This window comes from Leuciscus leuciscus (genome assembly GCF_965113295.1).
Source record: "Leuciscus leuciscus genome assembly, chromosome: 1".
NCBI lineage: Eukaryota > Metazoa > Chordata > Actinopteri > Cypriniformes > Leuciscidae > Leuciscus > Leuciscus leuciscus.
This window is the reverse complement of record NC_138725.1, coordinates 28,961,709-28,989,591: the sequence shown is the minus strand read 5'-3', so window position 1 is coordinate 28,989,591 and position 27,883 is coordinate 28,961,709. Positions and strand designations below refer to the sequence as shown.

Here is a 27,883-nt window from a genome sequence, read left to right as displayed (position 1 = left end):
TAATGTTTACTCTATTCTTCTCCCAGTTCACCAGCCACTTACTTTTATGTATTTCGGGAGAAGTGGATGAATGTGAAATTTACACGTGTTGTAAATCCAACAGATCCGATTCTCTGAACTGCGTCTGCGGCACAAATTAACACGGCGGCGCCCATCGCGCATACAGCTCAACTAACGCGATCGTTATAAAGGTGTTTAAACAACAATACACTTCCACTTGCATATATTTGACAATCGGAATATCAGATATTTCATGCCATAGCTAACACATTTGTGAATATTCTGAATAAAAAAGGAAAAATGACATAAAAGCAGATCATCATTCATTCAGCGCTGTTGACTTTAGAGCGCTCCGTGGATAGACTGAAGGAGTGGTCCGTGGAGCTCGCTGAACTCCAGACACACATGGCCACGTTTTCTGCGCGTTTATGACCCTGCTCTGCGTAAATGCATTGCCTCTTTTGACGCGTTTTGACATAGATTTCATTGAAGGTAAATTGGAGCGGCCACACTGAGCTGTGCGTAACGCCCACAGACTTGAAGTGAACGAGACAGAGGCTGTCCGGTAGCCTACTGTCTGAAATGGTTAACTCTGTGGGGATGCATGTGCAAAACAGGTTTAACTAATCATAAAGTCAATCAGGATACATAACACAGGCTACTAGGCCTACACTAACACACACACCCCCCCCCTCAAGAATCCCGCCCCCCCTCTCACAATATAGTTCCCACGTCCCTGATGACTTGTGGAGCTGAAACCTGTAATACCTGCAGAAAATATGATCTAAAACTTTCTAAAACCGTGTTGACACCAGATGTGTCTGTCAAAGCGAACAATCTGGATCCATTTGTCTTGTCTTGTTGAAAGTAGCACTTTAAAGTGCCTTGAATATGTCAGAACTAGAATGAAGCCTATTTTTACTGTTGCTGACTTAACAAATCTCGAATCTAATGTAGACAGGCTGTAAAACCCTGACAGGAAGGTGTAGGTCAAGGACAACATCACAAATACTTTATATAGACTGGTCAGAGGTGGAGATGGTAAGCTTTTATAAATTCCTCGAGGTTGATATGAGCGAGGACATGTCATGGACATTTAATACCACCCAAATAGTCTAGAAGGTCATTGTACATATTGTAAATAACAATACATATGACAGTAAATGTGCTTTGTTTAACTTAATTGGACTGTAGCAAACCTGTTGGGCTTCATGTGAAAGCATTCAGACTCTATATCAAAACTTTAGGAAAATCCTTTTGCTTTTTTAGCATGTTTTTTTGTTTTTGTTTTTGTTTTCACTGGAATAATAGGAATGGTTCTTGTTTTATAATTTCCTGCTCTTTGTGATAAGCTCCTAATTACATTTGAATGTCAGACTTATAACTGATGATTTTTATTCACAATTTATTTTTGTTCCCTGGTAAACATTAACCTTATTTTTTTTGGTTTTTATTTTGAAGTTGCTTTGAGAAGATCTGTATTGTAAAGCACTATATAAATAAATGTGGCATTAACATTGGACAGTTAGAATATCATTATTGTTAGTTTCCCCATTTCAATCAAATCAAAAGTATATTTTTTATGACATTTATTTAAACAATGTGACACCACAGACTTTCACTATCCCACACTGCATGTGGAGCTCTTTCATGTAATAAATGATTTTTTAGCATCACAATTATAAGTAATTATATTTTCATGTCTTGTTTTTTTTTATTTTCATGTAATGTTTAATTAATTTATATTCTGAATATCCCATAATTAAAAATATCCCATAAATGTTTATTTCAATAGGAAGACGGCAGAAAAGACGCACAAGTATCGCTGTGCCGATGAAAACAATACAGAAATGAGTCTGTCACTTATTCAAACTGTATAAATTGTGTTTGATGGTTGTGTAAATATGTGAAATATCGTGAACCGCTCTCCTCACCTCCGAAGACTCGACGATGAAACTGAATAGCTGTGTCCCAAAGTGAAGGCTGCATCCTTCGAAGGACGCTCCGAGTCTAGCCATTGTATGATATGTAATAGCGCAACACCATCCACCACCATCAACAGGAAACCATCATCACCTGATCTCATTTCACTTTAGCTTTCTTTGCAGCTGCAAATGTGTTTGACAAACACACCGTCACAGCGGCCAAAAAAAGACTTCAAATGAAACACATTAAACCTCTGTTAATTCTCAATAAGAACTTCTGTAGACGTCTGACAGAAATAAAGTCAGTCTGGTTAGTAATAAGTGAAGCTGGTAATGCTGTTTGTGGAGTTGTTTAATCCTCCTCTGCTGAGATCTTCACAGATTTAATGTCTTCTTTTCTCTTCAGCTGATTTCATCTTAGACTGTGGCTGAAGTCAGTTGTAGTTCTTGTGTTTCTGCTCGTCTCTTTTTCTGTTCTCTTCTTTCCTTCAGTGATTCTGCTTGTTAACAGGCTTATTAAGGATGAGATGACTCTATATATAATATACACAGTCTTTATGGCTCAGATAAGGTCCAGTTCTGGTTTATTTCTTTGCTCTTGGCTGACATGTGGCATTGCTATGGCCTGCTTGTGGCCCAGATCTGGCAAACAGGAGTGGTCATTTTGGCACGGGTGTGTATTTTTATTGGAAATTTACTATTTCACCGCCATTTCCTTTAAAAAATCTATTTTGCACTAGTTACACAAAATACTTCCTCTCTGCACCTTTTGGACAAAAATGTCCCCATTGAAACCCATTAAAACTGCATTTTTTAATCCCTCTGCCGTTTAACTATAAAATGATGCAATCTTTTTTAAGAGGCTTTCATTCTGTTGGCAAGGTGTCATGATTCTGCCTTCTTGTCTTTGATTTTCTCTTGTCTTGCGGCAGAATCATGACAGGCCCATGTTTCATGTGCTTGCGTTGTCTCGTCCCCTAGCCCCGCCCCCTTGTTATCCTCGTTTTGTCATTATTGCTTTACCCATTATCACCTGTGTTCCTGATTATTTGTTCCCTATTTAATCCCCTTGTGTTTGCTGTCCTGTGCCGGTTCATTGCCAATCTTTATGTGAAGATTCATTTGTGAGTAACCTGTTGAGAAGTCTTGTGAAGTGTTTTGATCCTGTCTTAGCTGTTAGTTTATTGTTCAGTTTTCTGTCAGTCTTAGTCTAGTCTTGTTTGTCAATCCTGTCTTGTTTTGCCCCCTCGTGGGCTTTGTTTTCCCTGTTTTTTCCTATAATAAATTGTGTTTAGTGTACTTTGTCTGCGCCTGGGTTCTCCTTCCTCATCATCATAACAGAATGAACCGGCCAACATTGAACCCAGCAGACAGTGTGTCTCTTCTCAAGTGGCAGTCGGAGCTCCGGGAACAATGGTGGTTGTCCTCTCCACCTTCTGCCAAGCTTCCTGTGATCCCAGAGGGTCGCGTCCTGGCCGTTGTTGCCCTTGGTGATAAGGCTGGTTCCACTTCTTCTCCTGAGGCCTCTTCTGTTCCCATTGTTCTCCATGGTAAACGAGGGAGACGAGTTTCCTGGGATTCCCCGTCTGAGTCTTCCTCGACCGAGTCAGCGCTGCCCGAGAACGCCATCCCTGCTCCTGTTACGGTTCCAGCTGAACATCTCCAACTGGTCGCTAGCCCAGCTACAGATTCGGCTTCGCGTTCAAGGAGAAAGAAGAGTAGAAAGGGAGCCTCTCGCTCTTCATCTCTAGCTGTCCCAAGCGCTGTTCCAGAGCCCGCTCCTGCAAGCGCTGTTCCAGAGCCCGCTCCTGCAAGCGCTGTTCCAGAGCCCGCTCCTGCAAGCGCTGTTCCAGAGCCCGCTCCTGCAAGCGCTGTTCCAGAGCCCGCTCCTGCAAGCGCTGTTCCCGAGTCTGCAGTCGTGAGTGCTGCAGAGAGAGCAGCGGCCGATTCAGCTGCTGAAGCTGTCTTGCGGTCGGTTTCTGCTCATCAGAAGATGCCTGTCCTCGTCGCTGCCGAGACAATGTCAGAATACCTTAAACGTCTTGTCCAGATTCTTGAAGTCCCCGTCAAGTCAGTCAAGTCTTGTCCTGAGTCCACTGATTCTAAGTGCACCGTGAGCGCCGTACCCCAGTCAGCTGCCGAGAGCGCCGTACCCCAGTCAGCTGCAGCCAGTGTTGATCTGAGGCCAGCCACTCAGAGCGCTGTTCCTAAGTCAGCCACCGCTTGCACTGTTCCTGCTAATGTGTCCAGTCCTGTCCCAGCAGATGTGTCCAGTCCTGTCCCAGCTGATGTGTCCAGTCCTGTCCCAGCTGATGTGTCCAGTCCTGTCCCAGCTAATGTGTCCAGTCCTGTCCCAGCTAATGTGTCCAGTCCTGTCCCAGCTGACTGGAGGATGTCTGTGTCCAGTCCTGTCCCAGCTAATGTGTCCAGCCCTGTCCCAGCTAATGTGTCCAGCCCCGTACCAGCTGTCACCCGACCTCTGTTTGTTTCCCCGGACACCCCTGTCACCACTTCACCCCGGTCTGTTTCCCCTAAGACTGTTCCTCGTGTTTCCCCATCCAAGTCTGCCCGGACCCCTCGCCGTCAGTCATCGTCCTGTCCACACAAGACCACAGTCCCGCCCATCCACCCTGGACTGCCCCCTAAGGACTTTGTGTTTCCCCCCAGTCCTCCCATCCACCCTGGACTGCCCCCTATGAACTCTGTGTTGTCTCCACCTCCTCTGCCTTGTTTGTTGTTTTTGATTTTTCACCCCAATCCTGTCATTGTTTATTCATGTTTGCCGTTGTTGTTGTTTGTCATGTTTTGTTGGTTTGTGTCCTTGTCTCAGTCTGTCATGTCACGTGTTTAGTGTTCCCTTAGGGAGCGTCTGGAAGCCGCTCCTTAGGGGAGGGGTTCTGTCATGATTCTGCCTTCTTGTCTTTGATTTTCTCTTGTCTTGCGGCAGAATCATGACAGGCCCATGTTTCATGTGCTTGCGTTGTCTCGTCCCCTAGCCCCGCCCCCTTGTTATCCTCGTTTTGTCATTATTGCTTTACCCATTATCACCTGTGTTCCTGATTATTTGTTCCCTATTTAATCCCCTTGTGTTTGCTGTCCTGTGCCGGTTCATTGCCAATCTTTATGTGAAGATTCATTTGTGAGTAACCTGTTGAGAAGTCTTGTGAAGTGTTTTGATCCTGTCTTAGCTGTTAGTTTATTGTTCAGTTTTCTGTCAGTCTTAGTCTAGTCTTGTTTGTCAATCCTGTCTTGTTTTGCCCCCTCGTGGGCTTTGTTTTCCCTGTTTTTTCCTATAATAAATTGTGTTTAGTGTACTTTGTCTGCGCCTGGGTTCTCCTTCCTCATCATCATAACACAAGGCTTGAAAATTTACATTTTTACCATTTTTTTATCAGATGGTGCCATTTTTTCAGGTTTGGCCTATAAAGCAAATACTTGCTTTATTCCTGTTTTCTGCTTCGGCATATTATAGAGCCAATTGGATCAATTATGCAACGATAATTGTGTGGGTGTGTTGGTATGGATGTCAGAGTGTGGTTGGTATGTGTGTTATAAAAAAAAAAAAAAATGTGTTTGTGTGCATGTGTGTGTTTGTAATATTGAGAGAGAACAACTCTAATCACTGTGTGCACCAGTGGAGTTTTGCTGGTGTCCGATGGGGAAAGTCTGGTACTGCGCCCAAACAAAATATTACCAAAAGCTCATTTTTTGAGATATCAACCTCAAATTTGGAACACAACTTATATTTAGATTTATGGCTTTGCTATTCTAGCCATTTTAGAGTTCAACTTGTTTCACAAAATATATATTTTATATAAAATAATGTTCATAAATAATTTTGATAAACTTAAACCTTTTATAACTTTTTTTTTCTTATTTTTCTTATTCTTATTTTGTTTTACTTCAGCAATAATCTGCCAAGGGTATTCTTTAAAATGATACCAAACTTCAAGCTTCAATTTTTTATGACAGTTTTTTGACACAGACATTTTTGTCCTCTATGTAGCTATGTGTAACTTTTTTTTAATTGATGCACAATTATCTCATTATCTCATCACTGCTTCAGTGTTACTTATAACACTCTGAGAGTGTGTATTATATAAACACTGAGCAGTGTTAATTTAACACTGGGGATTTTGCTGTGTACCCAAAATGAGTTCACATCAAGTCTTGTTCCCCCAAAATCAGTGTTTTTTTCATGCATTTTGTCCAGTAGCAGAAGCAGAAAGCAGGAGACAAACTGAAGGTAAAATAAGCAGAGTTTATTGAGTAATCTTAGTTTTGTCTGTTTCAGTAAAACTGAATCTGACCGGCACAAATCCTTGAGTTATTATATCACAAGCGTTTTACGTTAAAAACCTTTAAACGGAGACACTCTCTGATCTCTTACTTGCTTGTGAAGACAACAGAACCTAACATAAGATTAAACAAACAGTAATGGAAAAATAATATAAAATGACTGAACGATAAATGTATCAGTGAAATGAACGATAAATGAATCCGTTAAATGAGTACATAAATGGTTAAAGGGTAACTAAACCCCTGGTTTAGGGGGAACGTGGAAAAGTGGGAAGAGCCCAGTGGAGAGGGGGCGTGCACCTGAGACGCATCTCTCTGTAGGCAAGGGCGTGGTTAGCTGGTTCCCTCTGATGTCACCGGCCACCATAACTTCCAATAGGAAAATTCAACTGCTGTAGCCACTGTTCAACCTAAAGAGGGGAGCACTCAGACGTTTTTACACCATATATCGTAGAATTAAAACACTTTAAAGCCAAATGTCAAAAAAAAGTTACTTGAATCAATGAACAGCATTAATAAAGCCCCAGTCTAACAGATCATTAACTAAAAAAAAGTTGTTTTAGGGTTTAGTTACCCTTTAAATGGTTATTGAAAATGATTATATGATTCAATGGTATAATTAAATGATAAATGATTATAAATGAATAAAAAGATGTACCACAACACAAATGGTCGCTCTCTTGAAGCTACACACACACAGGTTGCTAGAAATAATTATTAGCTCCTTCATTCCCCCCTTTTAATCATATATGCAAACACAAATTGATTGAGCGCAAGCAAACTTTCATAATCCTTATCAAACTTTGAAAGTATAGAAACATACTTTCTACATGTCCTTTTAAAGGAAAGAACAGGTCTCTTCTGTCATACCGCATACCGACGTCTGTTCAGGGGAATGTGTCTCAAACTGTTGTTTTACAGCTGTTAAGTGATCTGACAAAGCTGTAAACTAATGTACAGAAGTAAGATGATAAACAATCCTGAAACTGCAACTTCTAAAATTCTTCAAATTATTCCAAGTATCTAACATAGTATCTCACTATTTCTTACTATTCCATATTAGGGGAAAAACATCTTCATTGAGTTTAGCTACTTGTTCCTGAAGAGCTTTAGCTAGATTAATGACTAAATTAAACAGTTGCAAGGACATTTGCCCATGATATTTGTCCAGTTATAGAGATCAAATCAGAAAATCAATCGTAATGAATGTGCATACAATTGCCAAAATGTGAACCTTTAGATCTTTGGCATGCATGTAAAGCCAAAGCCAGATTGGCATCACAATGGCCTTCTAGCTATAGACAAATCAGTGAATCAACATCATGTTAATTTTGATCACATCTTCCACCCAGTGGGCATTTGATGTCAATTTAACATCAATATGACATCAAACAAAATGTCAAATGACGTCACGAAATGGGTCAAAAATGAAAGTCATATTGACGTCAAAGTGTCAATGTCAATTTGATGTCAATGATATTGACCTGAGATGTAGGGACCAGAAAAAAACATGTCAGATTGATACCTTTGTTGGGCCTCTTTACAACCACAAGGAAATAATTACAAAATATAATGAAAATATGCATATTCATGCATGTCATACATGGTGGTCAAAATCTTGACTATTTGTTGATGTCAAATTGACGTCAAGGCAGCATGATGATTAAAAACCTTCTATTTACTGGCCTGATTTAAATTGGGTTAAATTGCGTAGAACAATTATACAATTTAAAAACACCACTGCATGATTAGTAAAAACCAAAACAAAAATTAAAAACAGTTGGTGTCTGTCTAACTTAGTTTCTTTTCAGTCATGGATGTTTGAAAAAAAAAAATTCAATAGTAATATAGATTGTTTCTAATATATCTTTTGCAGTTTAGAATGTACACTGTAAAAAAATTGTAACACTCCACAATCAAAAATTTCAATTGACCGATAACATCTAAATTTTTCAATTGGCCCAAGTGAAATTCTGTAAATTCTAAAATTAAATGTACAGATTTTCACTTGGGCCAATTGAAAAATTTAGATGTTATCGGTCAATTGAAATTTTTGATTGGGGAGTGTTACACATTTTTTACAGTGTACTGTATCTGTTCTTAAAATGTCTCGGTAGTCTGTTCTTCCAGAACAACCATCTTGAAGTTGAAGATTGCAGTTCCGTTTCTCGGCCTGTTTGCCGGTATAATAATGCTTGAACCTCTCAGCAAATTTCTTAAAGATCACAGACATCGATCTGCGAAAACACAAAACCAACAGAACGGAAAACAGTCTGGTCTTTTTGAAAAACAAGTCTGTTTAAACTTTGTGGGAATTATTTTGACTCCATTATAACCAGAGATAGCCTAAACAAAGACCATAGAGACCATTTGGCTGTCAACTAAACTGTAGTCTGGTGTAAGCTAATCATCATACCCATATCTTCATCAAGAGGTTGGCCCCCAAGTCACTAAAAGACAAGGTTCTTCCCCATGACTCCATCCTACAGCATTTCTCTGGTCTCATTCAAAATGTTAAACATTAGCTAATTTACAGTGACTAATATGTGTCCATAGTCTTCTCTAACAATTTCTATGCCTAAAATACTTAGCAAAATTCCTTTTTTTCTTTTCTTTTTCTTTCTAATGTCGTCCCCCTTTTTTCTGCTCGTTTGCTTGTTTCTCTTTGAATTATTTCCTGTAGAATTCACTTATATTGAGACAAATCATGACTGCACTAGAAGCTCATTCTCTCACCAAGATCAATGTAATTTTAGAACTCTAAAATGCAAGCGTTATTAAGAGTTTTGGTTATAGTTGACCAAAATTTAGTTACCAAAAGCAAGTGTACGACTTTACATTATGCCTTAAATGTTCGTCTTGTCTGAAATTCATCTGAGCTCAAAGCAGTTAATTAGGAACTTTGTCTTTGCGGAAGCTTTGTGTTGAAAGAGCTAATAAAATAATTAAACTCAAATCAATATTTTGTCTAATTATTTACAAGTAGCCATGTAATAAACTGGATAATGTACCTTCAGCTGGTTGTTATCGCAGAATAAACCCCTTCAGGGTGATGCAAGACCCCTTCACTTCACATCAGTCCTGATCTTCCTGTCTAGGTTTATTATGCGATAACAACCGGCTGAATATACATTATCCCTTATACAACAAAAATGTCACTGAACCCAAAGAAGTCTACAGACTGTCTGACATACCAGATCATTAAAGTCTGTTCCCTGGCCAAAATCAATCATGTCTGACATTAATCTGGGAATTATGTCTCAAACAAGTATTTAGCCATTGAGACAGTAGTTACCTTTTGAAATAGAAATTTTGTCCAACTAAACCAAAACATCCTAATAACCCTTGTTAGTATTATATTAGTTTCAATGCAGTAATATTGCATTGAATACAATTTTGTCCCAATATACCTGAATTCACTCCTCCGATTTTGAGCTTGACATTGATAACATTATTTGTTATCAGTACACTATATCTTCAAGAGTACCAACTAAACTTCCAGCAGCTCCTCCAAAAAAAGGAACATAGTAACTCCAGGAACTAGCTCGTTTTGATCTGTATGATTCATTTGCTTCGGCTTCAGCCTTTTCTTTCTTGTATTTTCTGTCAGCTTCTTTTAAAGCATTAGCTTTTTCTATCTTGAGATTTTCTTCAGCTTTTTTTAAAGCTTTAGCCTTTTCTGTCTTGAATTTTTCTTCAGCTTCTTTTAAAGCTTTAGCCTTTTCTGTCATGAATTTTTCTTCAGCTTCTTTTAAAGCTTTAGCCCTGGATTTTTCTTCAGCAACTTTTAAGGCTTTATCCACTTCTTTCTTGTATTTTTCTTCAGCAACTTTATTGGCTTCACCAACTAATATATTGCGTTTTTTTTCTGCATCTTGTAAAACTTCATCCACTTTTTTCTTGTGTCTTTCTTCAGCTTTTTTTAAAGCGTGAGCCTTTTCGGTTTCATGTCTTTCTTCAGCTTTTTTTAAAGCGTGAGCCTTTTCGGTTTCATGTTTTTCTTCAGCTTTTTGTAAAGCGTGAGCCTTTTCGGTTTCATGTTTTTCTTCAGCTTTTTGTAAAGCGTGAGCCTTTTCGGTTTCATGTTTTTCTTCAGCTTTTTGTAAAGCGTGAGCCTTTTCGGTTTCATGTTTTTCTTCAGCTTTTTGTAAAGCGTGAGCCTTTTCGGTTTCATGTTTTTCTTCAGCTTCTTTTAAAGCTTTAGCCACTCGTCTATCAAGATTTACATTATATTCATGCTCTGCTTGTTCTCTTGTTTCTCGTTGAATTCGTTCCTGTAGGTTTTGTTTTTCTTCCTCATGCTTTTCTTCCATGTATTTCATAAAGGCCTGTTGTTGTTCTCCTAGAGATTTTTCTTTTTGTTTAATCTCCTCTTCAAATTTTCCCTGTTTCATCTCCAGTTTTCTCTTCATCTCTTTTTGTACATTCTCATCTCTTTCTTTCTTGATCTTTTCTTCTCTGTTTTTAAACTCTTCTTTTCTTTTTCTCAGTTCATTCTGAATCTCTTGTCTTTCTCTCTCTTTATCTTTCTTCATTCCTTCTATTTCTGTTTCATATTTGGCTCTCAGCACTTCTTCTATTCTCTTGATCTCTTCTTCTTTTTCCTTTATTATTCTCTTTTGTCTCTCTTTGATGTTCTTCTCCACCAGCTGGAACATCTCATTGGTGTAGAAACTCCCTCCATTTCCTGCCACCATACAATCAATCTTATCCAGCAGCTCAGAAACCTGCATCTGATCTTTAGTCTCGTTGTTATTGAACACATGGTCTCTCTGACCACACTGCTGGATGAGGTTCTTTAAACTATCATCATCTTCAATGAAATCTTCCATTCTTCTTCCTCTAAGTTTATCTCCTCTGGTGAACAGAACCATGGTGTACATTCTGGATTTGTCTCCAAAAGTCTCCTGGATCATCTTCACTGTGTCTTTGTCCTCTTGAGTGAATCGTCCCAGTTGAATCACCAGCAGAAACACATGTGGACCAGGTGCCGCCATTGAGATGCTCATCACAATCTCCTTCCTGATCTCAACATTATCAACTCCAGTATCAAACAGGCCTGGAGTGTCGATCACAGAGATATGTCTTCCGTTAAAATCGGTTGTTTCTTTCACAGAGCGTGAAGTCAGGATTGATTTAAAAGCTTCTCGTCTCAGTATGGTGTTTCCCGTTGCACTTTTCCCAACACCCGTCTTTCCCAGCAAAACAATCCTCACATCATCACTGTGTGCTACATCTGCTAACAGAAGAAGACAGTTATTACAGTGAAATTCTCCAAAAATCAAACATAATTTCATCTGCTTAAATGTTTAATTTTTAAATGCACTTTGTGCTAATGTACCACAGTGCCAATTGTATCCAAATCTGTGGGAGAAACTGCATTCGGCCTTATTTCATAATAATTAAAACAATAAAATATGAATGACCACCTGAATTTTTGCCTTTCATAAACTGCTGAGACAATCAAATACATTTTTTGAAGGCCATTGCCTAAATAATGTACATGACTACAGCATTTATTTTTACAACATAGGTGTAAAACTGCCATAGTAGAAAATAAAAAAGTAAATGTCTCACCTGTAACTGCTCTTTTCCTTGAACTTTTCTGAAAAACACATTTGATACTGATTTGTGAAACCGGCAAATAGTGGATAAGTTAATTATAAAAACACACTGTCGCATTGTCGGGTATATTTTTAAATAGTGATTTAAATCTATTTGATCATACCTCTGTGGTAACGCTGATTACGTCACTGTCTACGGTATAGTTGAGTTTCCCCACCGCTGCACACTTGATGTCATACTCAGTTCCTGGTCTCAGATCAGTCAGAGTAACTGTGTGTTGATCCTTCAGCACAGGTTCAGATCTCCAGACTGTGTCATGCTTCGGTTTATACAGTAATCTGAGCTCCTCTGTAGCAGGACATGATGGAGGAACCTTCAGAACCAAAGTGTCACCTTTAACCTCTTCAGTGATTGGACAGGCTGGTGTGGATGGAGGAGTAAAGCGAACAGGTTCATCACACTCACTTTCGTACAGAATAATGCAGGATCCAGGATGATTCTCCATTTCCTTTGAGGACACAATGAATCTGTCTTGTTTACACCTTTCCTTTGAATTGATCAAATTCTCAAATATCTTCAAGTTTCTCTTCATGGTCTTTTTGTTATCTGAAGTGAGCCAAGACTTTTGCTTTGAACCAGGGCTGTGTTCACCAGTTTCTCCTTGTGTTGAAGAACTCAGATAGGCAGTTTGTTTAGAAAGAAGCACATCTGAACAGTCCAATGATGTGAATGTGTAACTCACCAAATTTCCGTATTCCAGACCCATCCAGATAGCATCCACATTGAGCTCTACCTGTGCACCAGCATCCTTCAGCCGCCCGAGGATTGTTTTAATGATCTCAGACTCTCTTTTTCTCTCATTCAGCCATTCTGCAAGATCACTTCCTCTGAATGGAGATTTATCATGTTCTTGTAGAAGATCATTCAGTGCAGTTTCCTTCATCACGTCTCCACGGATGTTTGGCAGCAGAGAGCCGAGTGTCTTCACGAGTCTCAACTTGTATGTGCAGCAGTTGTTTTTCATTTGCTGAATGTGATCATGAAATGCAGCAAATGTCCGAGCAGGAGAGTCTTCTATTAGGTCACTGCATTTCATCTCAGTTGTATTTAAACTCTCAATCACTGATTCTATCTGTGTGATTAGATTCATGTTGATGTCTTTATGAAGTTTTGAAGCTCTTGAGTTAAGTTTGTCCAGAGGATAAAGCCAAACTCTCAGAGGAACTGCCAGCTCTTGTTTTTGTTCCAGCAGTTTTGGAAGATCAGCAAAAACCTCCATCGCTTTTTCAAAAGAGGTCGGGTTAGACTCTAGCAGGAAATCTCCATAAAATGTACATGTGAAATTTTTGACTGCCTTTTTCTCATTGTCATTCATCTTCAGACCAACATTTCCACTCACTGAAAAACCCTTCAGTTTCTCAATGGCCACTTTTAAATCTCCATTCACAGTGGTTGTGTCCTCATCTACTGAAACTTTTCTGTCAAAAATGAAATAGGCATTTGCTCCATACAGCACTCCTGTCACTACATGCGTAGCTGTATCATTATAATTGTCTGGCATATTTTGCATGCTAGGCAAATGGTTAATGATCAGTTCTTTAAATTCACAGGTTGAATGATAATGTAGCGTCAGTCTCTGCTGTATGAAAGACTTCTTGGTGTCATTGAGATACTTTGCTGCTCCACTAACCTCGATGAGTCCACCTAAAACACTCAGGCTCATCCCACCGTCAATATCTAGTAATTTTGATTTGTCCTTAATGGAGTCTGAAGCTTCGACATTGAATTTTGTATTAATTTGGGAACGAGAGTCCGTATTCTTCTCCATCTCCTCTATTTTCCAAGGTCTGATCCCTGAAGAAGGAAAATGTGTATTAGCTTTCAACAATTCATTTTTATTAGAATCACATTTTATGTCTAAAAAAATATTTTATGTCTTGTTTCACATGTTCTCCTGCTCATTCAGTCTTAATAGTTAATGATAAACAAACTTGCTGTCCTCGAAGGGGATCAAAATGATGATTGACAGGACTGAATGTTTAGGCTCCTTCCGAACTATGTTTAGAAACTATGTTTAGAACTTCATTTTTTTTCTCTCTTGTTTTCAGCTGGTATCTACAGAGCCCCTGACCCAGCTAAAAGACTTTTGTTATAAGAACGTTCTCCAAATATTCAGTGTTGGTTCTGGGAATGTGACAAATGTCCAGTTTTCTTGACGTTAGAGGAACGTCTTTTAAAAGGTATAATGTTCCTCAAATGTTCTTTCAACTTAATTTTGATTTAAAATTCAACATTATATGAACGTTGATTTCTAACATTCCAAGAACATAAAAATATCCAGTTTCTTTAATGCCACTAGAATGTTATTTAAAGGTTAGTGTGATGGTTCCTGAAACATTCTTTCAATCCTCTTTCTAAAGAGTAATAAGAACACAAACTACAACTTTATTCAGACACAGCCTTAGATGAACTGAAGATCAAAGACATTAACTCACTCAAGATCTGATTAAACAACTCTACAAACAGCATTACCAGCTTCACTTATTAGTAATCAGACTGACTTTATTTCTGTCAGACGTCTACAGAAGCTCTTATTGAGAATTAACAGAGGTTTAGATGTTGATGTCTTATTGAAAATGTTTTGTTTGAGGTCACCATCATGGAGATCAGTGTTTGCTTTAGTTGGGATCTTGACCCCTGACTATCTTTAAGTTTGTGCTTTATCAATAATTGTAGGTGTTCATGGAGAACATTTCTGCTTTGATGAAGCAGATCAACTTGTCTGAGAGTATAGTCAAATTGGAATGAGAGTATAGTTCCTAGCCATATCAGCCTAGAAAATCGCAACTTTTAATTTTCCGTCGGTTTTAGCACACGATCTAACTACAGAAGAGTCAAGTTTTAAATAGGAAAAATATCGAAACTCTTTGTTCATTTTTTTGAGAGAGATGCTAATGGTCTTGTCCGGTTCAATTAATTATGCTAAGCTATGCTAAAAGTGGTACCGCCAGACCCGGAGTTCGGCTGAATGGATTCCAAAATGGTAAAACTCAACTGTTTAACTTTGGGGGAGTTGTAAACTGAGCCTATTTCCCAAAAAAGTCGAGTATCCCTTTAAGCCGGATGTTTCATGAGGCTCTGGGCACTTTAGCGTGGACTTCCGATCAATTCACAACAGAGGAAGACTTTCTAGAATCGCAAAAAACTTGTGTGAAGGAGGCTACTAGGAGGATGGCTGCAGACGGCAGGGTTTCGTTGCCAGAGCCGAGTGCCGTCGAGTAAAAAACAGAACCGAGATGTCTTCGGATGTAAACAGACATGGCGGCGCCCACGGAACCACGATGGTTGCCGCTGTAAATAGACATGGCGGCACTCCCGGAGTTGCGCTGCTTTCCAAAGTGAATAAACATGGTGGCACTCGAGCTTCCCCGGCTAAGGTGGCAGTAAAGCCCCCAAATTATCAGGTAAATCCATTCTGAATGGGAATTTTTTTTTATGTACAGATCGATCTCTTGGCTCATGCTGGAAACTGGTCAGAGAACCGCAAAGCTCTTGAGTGGGCTATGTGTCTTACAGATGACATTCTGAACTGTTACTGCTTAAGTCTGAAGATAGATATGAGTATAATGCGCTTGTCGGGGCACTAAGAATATACCAATTCATACAGGCCCTTTGCCCGGTGGTGCTTCGTAGACCGACACAAATCTACTGACGTGGGGGAAGACAAGAGAAAGACAAGCCTGGGTTTATGAGATTACTAAATTGATTCAAGGGTTGCGTGACTCACGCTCCTACATCATTAACTGACGGCCCGCTTCCACTGTTGCACAGAAGTTTCCTGTCTGCCTGAGTGAATTACGTTGTAGCTTCGTATAGCTTTGTTTCTTCTTGACATTCTGATCTTCTATAGAAGTATCTAAAGCTCTTGCATTCTTAATATCCATGATTAAGTCTCCTGACTATCTCCCTGCATTTAGTAGCAGAGAATGATATATTATACATGTGACAGGCAGAGCAAGGGAAAATAACAGGAGAAGACATGACTCACCGTGTTTGTTGACTGATCCAACTCACCACAGTTTGATAGACTTGTTTTCAAGAGAATAAAAGACGGCAAGCACGGATGGCAGATGAACTGTTTAGTGAAATGCTAGCGCGATGTGCAAGCTATAGCAATGTCAGATCAATTTGACAGACAAAAATAGATAATAAATATAGATAATAAATTGCAAATAAAGTATATTAAGCAATAAAAACGCCAGGAAAGATACAAAGCAAAATCCCCAGTGTTAAATTAACACCTCATTGCAATATGTGTCCACACTACAGGGTGTTAAAATTAACACTGAAGCAGTGTTGAAGGTAATGAGATAATTAAGTGATTAATTAAGTGATGATTGGCCATTAGTGGTGACACCTGATGTTAATAAGCAGAATCATTGACGGAAAGAGAAAAAAAAATAACTGAAAAAAGAGAAACACAAGAACTACAACTGACTTCGAGTCATTACACATTGTTGCACTTATTATTACCAGTTTGACTTTATTTCTGCTAAACGTCTACTTTCTTCAGATTGAACAGAAGTTTAGACGGTAATGTTTTATGGAATTTTTTGTTTCAAGTCACCATTATTGTGGTCAGTTAGTAATTGGGCTCTTGACCCTTTTAATTTTTTGATGTTAGTTTTTCTCTGACTGTTCCAATGTTGTGTTTATAAAGCACATTTGTTACTGCAAGAGAAAACATGATCTGCTCACAGTATGTTTTGATGATGACATTATCATCATGTAGTGACCTGATTCCCTAATGTCATTCAAAGTCTAAGGGCCCTATTTTAACGATCTGAAACGCAAGTGTCAAAGCGCAAAGCGCAAGTAACTTTGTGGGCGGGTCTCGGCGCTGTTGCTATTTTCCCGGCGGGATAAATGACTCTTGCGCCGGGCGCAAATCTAAAAGGGGTTGGTCTGAAGTAGCTTCATTATTCATAGGTGTGGTTTGGGCGTAACGTGAAATAAACCAATCAGAGCATCATCTCACATTCCCTTTAAGAGCAGACGCACTTTTTCCTTGGCGTATTGCTATTATAACGGCGGATTTGTCAGGCGCGCGTCAAGAGGGGTTCACAGCCGAGGAGACCAACGCTCTCGTCACGGCCATAAAAGAGAGAGAAGTGACATTGGGGATGGAGAAACACACCCAAATTAGCTTCGGTTAAACAGGGATATAATAATGTGGGTAAATGTGTAAGCTAGATGTATGCTTTTATAATAAATTATTATATTTATAATAAATTGTCTATCTATCTATCTATCTATCTATCTATCTATCTATCTATCTATCTATCTATCTATCTATCTATCTATCTATCGTTTGTAATAATATGATTTGCAAAAATGAAAACTGCTGCTTCTGTGTAGATTAGAGAATCACAGTGTATGAGCGTTGTGCACTCTATACATTATGGCCAAGCATGCGCCCTTAAAATAGCATAATGAACAACGCGCAACGCGCCACTGACTTTAGACTAGGTTTTTTTTGGCCAGTGGCGCAATTGTTTTATGGAACAGTAAAATAGCACCAGGGAACGTTTGCGCCGGAACACGCCTCCTTTTTTGCGCTGAACTGCCCAGGGAGCGCAAGTTCATTCCCTAGTTTAGCGACGTGCTTCTGTGGAGGGAAAAGCGCGCTTTGCGCGGGTGCAAAATAGGAATGAAACATGCGTCGGTGTACAAAGTCAATTGCGCTGGGTGCAAGATAGGGCCCTAAATCTTTAACTATATGCTTGCTTGGTGTCTCATTTTGTCCTGAGATTCTACAGCTTGACATCCAACAGCAATATGAACAATTTTGATAATACTTTGTGAACAGGAATTCTTTTTTAAACACACAGACATCAAGAATCAGCATATGAATCTCAACAATGGTGACAATAAACAAACTAGTGACAAACAGATCTACTCTGAGCATCACAAAACAAGCTACTAAAGTCAGAACAAAACAATAGCAAAATAAAAGCAAACCGGAAAAAAACTAATGAAAATTACAGAACAATTCAGCTGCATAATTTATTCATGCTGCAATGCATGATGTGAGCCATTGATGTGTTCTGATTGATGGCTCCCATCATGCACTGCAACGTGAAGCATTTGTGTGATTGTCACCATTGTTGAGACATTCATCTTGAAGTTTTGAAATCACACACAGACATCAAGAATATTCTTGATGTCTGTGTGTGATTTCAAAACTTCAAGATTTATAAAGCATTGCTGAAATTAACTACTGTAGTGAACAATTAAAAAGCATTTTTATAATCAGTTTATAATGCTGGGTGAAATCAGTGAATCAGGTCACTATTAATTTCATCATCAAAACACAACCAGGGCTGCATTTCTTAAAAGCATCTTAAGACTTGATCGTAGATGAAACTGCTACAAATGGCCCGTACGATCATATTAGGCTTACATCACTTTTGGGAAACACAGCCCAGGCCATAGATTATCTTGCCTCAACACATGTGCTTTATAAACACAGAGTTGGAGCAGACAGAGAAAAAGTAATGTTAAAGAGGAAAGGGTCAAGAGCCCAACTAAAGCAAACACTGACCACCATAATGGCAACCTAAAATGTAACATTCCATAAAACATTACCATCTAAACTTCTGTTGAATCTAAATAAGAACGTGTGTTAGATGTATGACAGAAATAAAGTCCAACTGGTCAAATAAGTGCAATAATGTGTAATGACTCGAAGTCAGTAGTTCTTGTGTTTCTCTTTTTTCTGTTCTGGTTGTTTCTCTTTCCTTCACTGATTCTGCTGATTATCATCAGGTATCTTCAATAATGCTCAATCATCAATTAATAACTTAATTATCTCATTAACTTTATGATGTGACTAGCTTAGTGAACTCTTCCTGACAAACCCAAAAAAAAAAAAAAATACCTTAAAGGGGTGGTTGATTATGATTTCACTTTTTTAACTTTAGTTATTGTGTAATGTTGCTGTTGAGCATAAACAACATCTGCAAAGTTACAATGCTCAAAGTTCAAAGCAAAAGGAGATATTTGCTTTTAAAGAATTAACTTTTTAAGGACTACAACAAAAGGCTAGTAGAGACTACACGACATTCCTCCCGGGTTAGTGACATCACCAACCCTAAAATCTACATAAACCCCACCCCCTGGACACAATTTATAGATTATCAAGAGAGAATATGCTAATCAATGACTAGAAGATAACTACACATAAGGTACATAAATTTATCAACTAACCATTCAGAAATGTCCTGTTTTTTCTACATGTTGTCACTTCTTTGAGTCTCTCCATCACTGTCTGACTCCGTATATATATATGTATATGTGTGTATATATATATATATATATATATATATATATATATATATATATATATATATATATATATATGTATGTGTATGTGTATATATATATATATATATATATATATGTGTGTGTGTGTGTGTGTGTGTGTGTATGTATATATATATATATATATATATATATATATATATATATATATATATATATATATATATATATGTATATGTATATGTATGTTACCTGGTATTAATGCATCTCTTCTGCAGTCATACAGCATGCCCAACTTGAAGGATCTCCCCAAAGCTGCTTTTTTTAACACGGTCACTCCCACTGAATCCATACTAAAGACAATCAGATGAGAAGAACAGGTCAGTGAGGTTGCAGTTATATGAACTAGGCTACAACACATTAAAAGCTGTTGCCATGCGGAGGGAATAACAATATAAAGAAAAAGATAACTTTGTTTCTAATTAAGTGTCTTAGATGCACATTTTGAGAAATAAAGCTGCTGAATGCAGCACTGACATTAATGCACTATATAAAAAGTCTGTAAAGTGGAAACTGGGTTCCTTTTGTCATGGGAGAAAAAAAAGTAAACAAAAAAAATGCGAAACCGAGTTTTTGTATGCACAATTCTGACTTTTTATATAAACTCAAAATTGTGAGATGTAAACTCAGAATTCTGAGGAAAACTAGTCAGAATTGTGAGATAAAATGTTGCAATTAACATTTTTTTATATATTTTATGCTGTGATGGAAACAAGCTTCCAGGTAGGGCAAAATATAGCCTAGGCCAGTGGTTCCCAAACCTGTCCTGAAGGCACCCCAACACTGCACGTTTTCTTTGTCTCCCTAATCAAACACACCTTATTCAACTCAACAGCTCATTATCACAACGGTTAAATCAGGTGTGTTTGTTTAGGGAGACAAAGAAAATGTGCAGTGCTGGGGGTCCTCCAGGACAGGTTTGGGAACCACTGGCCTAGGCTACTGTTTTAAAATATTAAAAAATATACTGTATTGAAGTGTTTTTTTGTTTTTGTTTTTTATTTGATTTTACCCATATTTTAAATTAGGCCTACAAATTTCATTGTTGTGTTGTGTTGTGTTGTGTTTAAGGCAACACAGGCTCATTGAAAAGACGTATACCTGTGGCAACATTTTTGCAAAACGCAAATTACGTTCATATCACTGCAGTTTCCAACATAAAGAAACACTAGAGGCAGTAAAACAGCCAGCACTTTTAATCATTTTCACACACAATTATGAATTATCCTAAGACTCATGTGGCTCCTTGCACAATTATGTTATGACCCGAAAACACTTTTTTACCATAGTGCATGATTTGTAAAGTCAAGTCATGTCAAATCAAGATCATTTATATAACGCTTTTAAAGGTGCATTGCGCAAGTCTCTGAGTTTTTGCAGAACTATGCCCCCTTCTGGCGACACGCGAAACTGCAACCAGAGTTGTGCACGCGGTTACGTGGAGTTTGCGTTGGGGTTTGGGATGAACTAGAAGCCAGTCTCTTTGAATCCATCTTCTACTTTTGCAAAAGTCGCTTGAGTTGTCTTCGCTGATGCGGATAATGGCGGCGAATACACAAACCTGCCAGACATAGCCAGGTGAGCGTGAACGCGCATGACGTCACGCCCAGTCGATTCCGTCCCGAATCCCTCTTATTTATTTTACTGTACAGGATTATAGAGGCAATCGCAGTGATCATAGAAGGGCTCATTCAGCCCATCAGGCAATTGTTTAAGCATGTATGGGTTAGAAAAACGGGTATTTTTAACATGAAATGTTGCGCAATGCACCTTTAACAATATAGATTGTTCCAAAGCGGCTTTACAGTGATAATGGGAAATTAAAGTAACAGAGATTTCTTCGGCTTTACAGCAGCTCCAGAACAAAGCCACTGTCAAAGCTAGTCCCGACTGACTCACTCATGCCATTTTTAGCCTTTTCAATGAAATCCAAATGATCAAATCAATTAAAAAACAAACAACAAAAATCCTTCAAAAGTATTTCAGGTGGGCACATACAGACATCAAGAATTAGTGTATGAATCTCAACAATGACAAACAAATCACCTCTGAACACTCAAAAAAAAAAGTCTAAACATAAGATTTATGTATTTTAATTGCTTATAAAATTTCCATCCATTTGGATTACATAGTTTTAACATAAACCAATCAATAATCTGAATGTGATTCATATTTTTAAATCATATATAAATTAAACATAAGATTTATGTAATTGTATTATTAAACTGAATGTGATTCATATTTGTCAGTCGTACGTAAATGAAACGGGTAAGATTTATGTAATAGTACACAGAAAAACACCCATGTTAAATTAACACTGCTCAGTGTTCATATGTGTGCACACTACAGAGTTAAAGCGGTGTTGAAGTTAATGAGATAATTAACTGATGTTTGAGCATTAACCCTTTCGCACATACGATCACACCGGTGTGATCAGTCTAGGCTGGTCCCTGGAGCGTACGATCACACTGGTGTGATTAGAACGGTCAGTGCATGACGTGATCAAGTGCTAAATTCAAATGTGCTTTCGCGCGTTGGCTGGCCCTGAGCCAGAGACAGGCTCGCTCAGAGCTGTCATATATCACAACTTTTCAGTGTTTTCAACCACATAATGTTTATTTTAGGTTTCAGACATATAAGTACTAAAAAAACAATACATTTAGAGTTTGTAAAATACACACTGATGTCAAAGGAAGAGGCAATAATAATCCTTTCGATTATAATTAGTTTTATTCATATCAGATACACATTGTGAAAGTAACTTTAAAGTTTACTCTATTCTTCTCCCAGTTCACCTGCCACTTACTTTTATGTATTTCGGGAGAAGTGGAGGAATTCACGTGTTGTAAACATAGAGGTTGTAAATCCAACAGATCCGATTCTCTTAACTGCGTCTGCGGCACAAACTAAGATGGCGGAGCCCATCGTGCATAAAGCTCAACTAACTCGATCGTTATAAAGGTGTTTAAGCAACAAAACACTTCCACTTGCATATATTTGACAATCGGAATATCAGATATTTCATGCCATATCTAACAAATTTGTGAATATTTTGAATAAAAAAGGAAAAATGACATAAAAGCAGATCGTCATTCATTCAGCTCTGTTGTTGCTGCGGTGTGTCACGTGACAAGCAATGACGCGTCACCATGGAAACCATAAAGTGACACGTTCTAAATGACGGTCACCTTTAAAAACTCACGCTGGGGGGTCAGCCAGAATATTTTAAACTTATGTGTGAAAGGGTTAATGATGAACACCTGCTGTTAACAAGCAGAATCACTGAAGAACAGAGAAACTACAACTGACTTTAGCCACAGCCTTAGATTAAATCAACTGAAGATAATAGAAGACATTAAATAGCTCAAGATCTCAGCAGAAACACATTAGAGTTAAACCTCTGTTAATTCTCAATATGAACTTCTGTAGACGTCTGACAGAAATAAAGTCAGTCTGGTTAGTAATAAGTGAAGCTGGTAATGCTGTTTGTGGAGTTGTTTAATCCTCCTCTGCTGAGATCTTCACAGATTTAATGTCTTCTTTTCTCTTCAGTTGATTTCATCTAAGACTGTGTCTGAAGTCAGTTGTAGTTCTTGTGTTTCTGCTCGTCTCTTTTTCTGTTCTCTTCTTTCCTTCAGGGATTCTGCTTGTTAACAGGCTTATTAAGGCTGAGATGACTCCATATTTAATATACAGAGACTTTGTGGCTCAGATAAGGTCCAGTTCTGGTTTATTTCTTTGCTCTTGGCTGACATGTGGCATTGCTATGGCCTGCTTGTGGCCCAGATCTGGCAAACAGGAGTGGCCCACCCAAGTGCCATCATTCCACGCTACATGTGGGCCAGATCCGCATTCCACAAGTGCCATCATGCCACAATGTTGCTATCTGGGAAAGAATTTTACCATTAACTAAAATGTTTTGTTGGGAAAGGGACACATTATCTTTCTGCATATCTACATTTTATAATCACTATGCAATGGAAATGTATTTATTCTACTTTGAATTTGTCCATGGCAGGGTGGACATATTTTATGGTTATATAAACAAATATGGGACATATATCCGTGAGGATACGTATCAACATCGTTTTGACATGTTCATTCCAAAATTCACCCCATTTGTGTTGCGAAGCGAAACGTGGTGTATTAGAACTATATCACTGTATGAGAACATAAACATGTGAACTTAATCGCAGAGCTGCTATGAGAGTCACTTCATCAGCATTTCACCATTTTATTTTGATAAAACATAAAACTATCCTCATTCATTCATCATATCATAAAAACACAGATACTCTTTACAACCCGTCAAAATAAAAGTTTGGTATAACTTGAAGAAAATATGAAAGAAATTGCACAGTAAAATGTACTTTTTAATAATAATAATAATAATAATAATAATAATAATAATAAAACATTATTTTAAAGGAATATCACACAAGTTTTCATGTTTTAATTTAAACCGTATACTTGCCAAAAAATGAAAAGGAATTAGAAATTGTATTTGATTACAAAGAAATTTAAAATAAAAGATGAATGTAATATTATTATAATATATTAATCTGAATAGTGTCTTTTTGTTTTAAACTCTGAGTTGAAAAACAAAACTAAGTTGGCCTATTGTTCTGAGGCATAAATGTGATACTGCGCGTTCATTTTTCTAACATCGTTTTTCTGTAAATATTGTCTGGTTTAGCTGTAATAAAGCTCTTGCCCTGTTTATTTTACATCATCATGTTAACAATTACTATTAGTTCTACATTTTACATAAATTCTTGGCATATTTACAGGTTTTATCTCTGTGACTTTCCTCAGACTTGTAGACCAGGTAAAAACATTAAAATGTTATTTAAAAAGATTAGAGAAACGAGTTCCAGCAAGACATTTTTTAATATTTACTTCTTATAAATTATTTCATGTTTCTAAATGTGCAGCATGTATTTTAACATGATACTTCACTCACCTTCTCTGTTCTCCAAAGCTCTTCCTTTATGTTATCCTGTTAAAAAGGAGTTAAACATGTATTTAGACCAATGAATAAAAGTAAGACATTTTTTAGATATTTCTCTTTACCTTGAAATTTATTATTTTTGACAATCATTATTAGACCTGAATAAATTGCTGAACTCATTTAGAGCCTAATAGGTTTATTTTTTTGATTATAGCAGTACTGTCCTTGTACATCATATATTTATCATTTTTAATGTAATCCAAAGGATTTCATAAAAGTTCTTCTAAAAAAAAAAAAAAAAAAGTTTATTTTATTTTTTTTATTTAGGCTAAAGGCGTCGCAATAGGTAACAGGTAATTGCCTGGGGCCCCGCATTTTAATGAAGTTAAAGTTAATGAGCTCATTAAGTGATTCATTGAGTGATGATTGAGCATTATTGAAGACACCTGATGTTAACAAGCAGAATCACCAAAGGAGAAAATCTATTTTTTAAGACACCTTTATGGTGATCAGTGTTTGCTTTAGTTGGGCTCTTGACCGTTATATCATTAACATTAGATATTGTTTGGCTGTTGTATTTGAGTTATAACTCTCAGATGAACAAAGAGAAAAGTTGATCAGGTGGTGTTGGTTATGTTTTGACATAATCATAATTTGACCTGAATCACAAATCTCATTTAGAGTCTAATCTCTGACTTAAGTGTATATTGCTGATTACAGCATCACTGTGATTTAGTTTTTTTACCTTAGATTTTAACTTATCACTATATTTGAGTAGCCTTGAAATAAAGGAAATAAAAGTTTTGTCACAAGGGTACAAAAGCTAAACTACAATTACGTACTTTATTTTTATCAGAGTGTGTGTGTATATATATATATATGAGGGGCCGTACAAGCCAAAATCCATTCTTCTACTCTCACACACATACATTCTCCTTTCACATACATACATTTCTACTCTCACACACATACATTCACAAGGAGAATGTATGTGTGTGAGAGTCGAAGAATGGATTTTGGCTTGTACGGCCCCTCATATATATATATATATATATATATATATATATATATATATATATATATATATATATATACATAAATACATACATACATACATACATACATACATGTTTCAAGGCGTGATAAGTTAAAATCTACCTTAAATAAATAAGGTATCATTAAAACCTTTAAACAACAACCTTAAAAAAAAGAATATATATATAGTCTCTATATTGTTCCCAGCAAAAACTCCAGTGTATGGCTCCAGACTCAAGAATGTTAAAGTGTTATATATATTTATAAAACAGTTAGTTCCAATCCTTGATTCTTATTGGTCAATGGCTGTGCTTTATTCACGATAAAACACAGCTATGACCGCTTCACCCAATGGTTCTATGTATCACTAGTACACAACACCGCTAACAACCACTCTTAGCAACTTAAACACATGTGTGATCTCATTGATATTGTTCATTGAAGCTATAGTGGAGTATTGTGAGAGATCTAGAAAGCGAGTGTAAAGTTACCTGCATTCACAGTAGACATTGCATTTTCCTTCAGGTCAGTCCGCTTCGCGTCGTGCCTAACAACGCCCTTCAGCCGTTACTTATTCATGATACAGCACAGCCTCTCGTACCTTATTGCTTACATAAGTTTTTGTAAGTTTTTGCTGTGTACAATATCAAGAGACAGCCTCTGCTAAGCCATTTTTTTTGTAAAGGTTGTTGTTTAAAGGTTTTAATGATACCTTAATTATTTAAGGTAGATTTTAACTTATCACTATATTTGGGTAGCCTTGAAATATGTGTATATATATATATATATATATATATATATATATATATATATATATATATATATACACTTTACAGTGGAGATATGTGGAGATATGTTTGCAGCCAAAACTGATTTACAAAACATTAGTTTATTAATAGACAATTAAAATGCCTCGTTAATGTTTTCAGAAACATTTATTATCAATAGCCTACATTTACTGATGCTTTGCGGCAAGATTTATGCATGCGCTTGAGCGCGGAATAGGCTATATTCCTCCATGCACCCATATTTAAGCAGAGATTAATATAAACATGCAATTAGTCTAAATATTTACACAAAAAACCCTCTTTGAATGAACATGGAAATGATTTCTACATGATTAACTTGCTTTATTTCAGCATTATTGCATAATGTACTTACGTTGGGTCAACTTAATTTATTAAGGTTGATTCAACTTATTTACTATGGTTGGGCACAGCTTAATTTAATAGTGTCAGCCCAACTAATTTGCAATGTTTTGGACCAACTAATTTACTTAATTTGCATTCAACTTAATTAAATATAGTTGAATCCAACTTATTTTACAGTACACTCAAAAAAATTATCTGTTGAACTAACTTAATTAAATTAAGGAAAGGTTTTCCACGAAATTGAATTACATTTTTCCAACAAAATCGAATTAGTTTGAAATAATTTGTTGTAATTTTGTTGTACAAATTTATATTAATTTTAGTCATTCCTGCTAGATACAGTTTTGTCAGGTTAACTACGTTTAGTTTTTGTCTTGCCTTAAATCACCAACATTATCATTTTAGTTAATTTGACTCTACGGTCACTTCTAATGGTAGACACTACTAATGTTCAATTGCATTAAACACTTTTTTTACATAGTAATATAATATTAAATATTACTTGTGCAGGTCTGCGAGTGAGATTTACACATAGAGTATACTAAGTGCCAACAATCTGAACACAAAGTTTAAAGTAAATACACCATAAGACTGAGCCCACATCCTAAACACAGCCGCCACTCTTCTGCATAATGGTAACCACAAAATTCAAAACCATTACAGAAAGTCCTCTAAGTTTCTAACATAACTGAATATTAAACACTAAAATTAACTAACAACATCTTTCCATTTACAGAAAAACACATAAAATAACACTTTAATCCCTAAATTTACCCTCCTAATGCAGTCCCTTGCAAAGCATGCTGGGAACTACAGATCCACTGCCCAGTTAGTTGTCAACAAAAATGATTCATGTAGTTTTCACACAAATTAAGTAAACTTCAGTTTTAAATATATTAGGTTGACTGAACACAATTAAATTAAGTTGTGACAAAATATTAAACAATCGTGTTACTTTATCTTCTTTTAATTCATTAAATTTATCAAGAGGCAAAAATATATTTTTTTAGTGTAGTCTATGCAACTCTAATCAGCAAATTTACTATAGTTGACATTATTTAATTAGTATCAAGCTCTTTACATTAAATTAGTTGAGTTAGCATAATTACTTAATGAACTAATAAAATGATAAATTAAAGTTTAAATTACAATGCTATCCATATATTTATATACAGCATTGCTTGTTCCACAACACAATGGACTGTTTTTACGGTGACAATCTGTTATACATGTGAAAATGTTATTATGTGAAGTTACTGTATCTTAATTTAGTTGTATTGTATTTTCTGTTATAAAAATGAAGATTGACATTTAGCTAAATATATAAGCACATAATTTTGTAGTAAATAAGATTATGGTCTGTTAGATGTGTTTTGACTAATTATTGTATTTATTATAATTATATCTCTAGACAAAGATATATTTACTATAAAACATATATATTACTTTTATAATTTCTACAAAAATAAAACATATTTTTAGGTACTCACTGATTAAATTTGCTTGAGGTCCTCACTCAGTGTTGGTTAAAGTCTGATATAGACACACAGACATCAAGAATCAGCCTGTGAATC

General features: G+C 36.9%; 2 protein-coding genes and 2 long non-coding RNA genes across 6 annotated transcripts in view; 2 read left to right on the top strand and 2 right to left on the bottom strand.

Annotated features, from left to right (window-relative positions):
- Window positions 1-27,883, bottom strand: part of LOC309503446 — a 411,057-nt gene that overhangs the window by 79,678 nt on the left and 303,496 nt on the right. The gene's annotated exons all lie outside the window — the stretch shown is intronic.
- LOC309503682 lies at window positions 807-6,420 on the top strand. The gene is made up of 2 exons (XR_014207815.1): window positions 807-2,807; window positions 5,285-6,420. It is a non-coding gene; the product is annotated as an uncharacterized lncRNA (long non-coding RNA).
- On the top strand, window positions 2,839-5,277 carry LOC309500443 (uncharacterized protein). 2 transcript variants are annotated; one of them, XM_082172068.1, is made up of 2 exons: window positions 2,839-4,222; window positions 4,283-5,277. In XM_082172068.1, the coding sequence occupies exons 1-2, from the start codon at window positions 3,268-3,270 to the stop codon at window positions 4,774-4,776; spliced, it is 1,449 nt and encodes a 482-aa protein (XP_082028194.1). In that variant the 5' UTR covers window positions 2,839-3,267; the 3' UTR covers window positions 4,777-5,277. The 2 variants fall into 2 exon arrangements, with proteins under 2 accessions (XP_082028194.1, XP_082028193.1); XM_082172067.1 differs by having other exon boundaries at window positions 2,839-4,246.
- Window positions 6,167-27,883, bottom strand: LOC309498094 (uncharacterized protein). Of its 2 annotated transcripts, none has more exons than XM_082168606.1 (6): window positions 27,800-27,883; window positions 24,136-24,171; window positions 19,365-19,465; window positions 11,953-13,643; window positions 11,802-11,829; window positions 6,167-11,463 (listed from the first exon to the last, which is right to left on the bottom strand). In XM_082168606.1, exons 3-6 carry the CDS (start codon window positions 19,462-19,464, stop codon window positions 9,686-9,688), a joined length of 3,597 nt encoding a protein of 1,198 aa, XP_082024732.1. In that variant the 5' UTR covers window position 19,465; window positions 24,136-24,171; window positions 27,800-27,883; the 3' UTR covers window positions 6,167-9,685. The 2 variants fall into 2 exon arrangements, with proteins under 2 accessions (XP_082024732.1, XP_082024733.1); XM_082168607.1 differs by having other exon boundaries at window positions 6,167-11,460.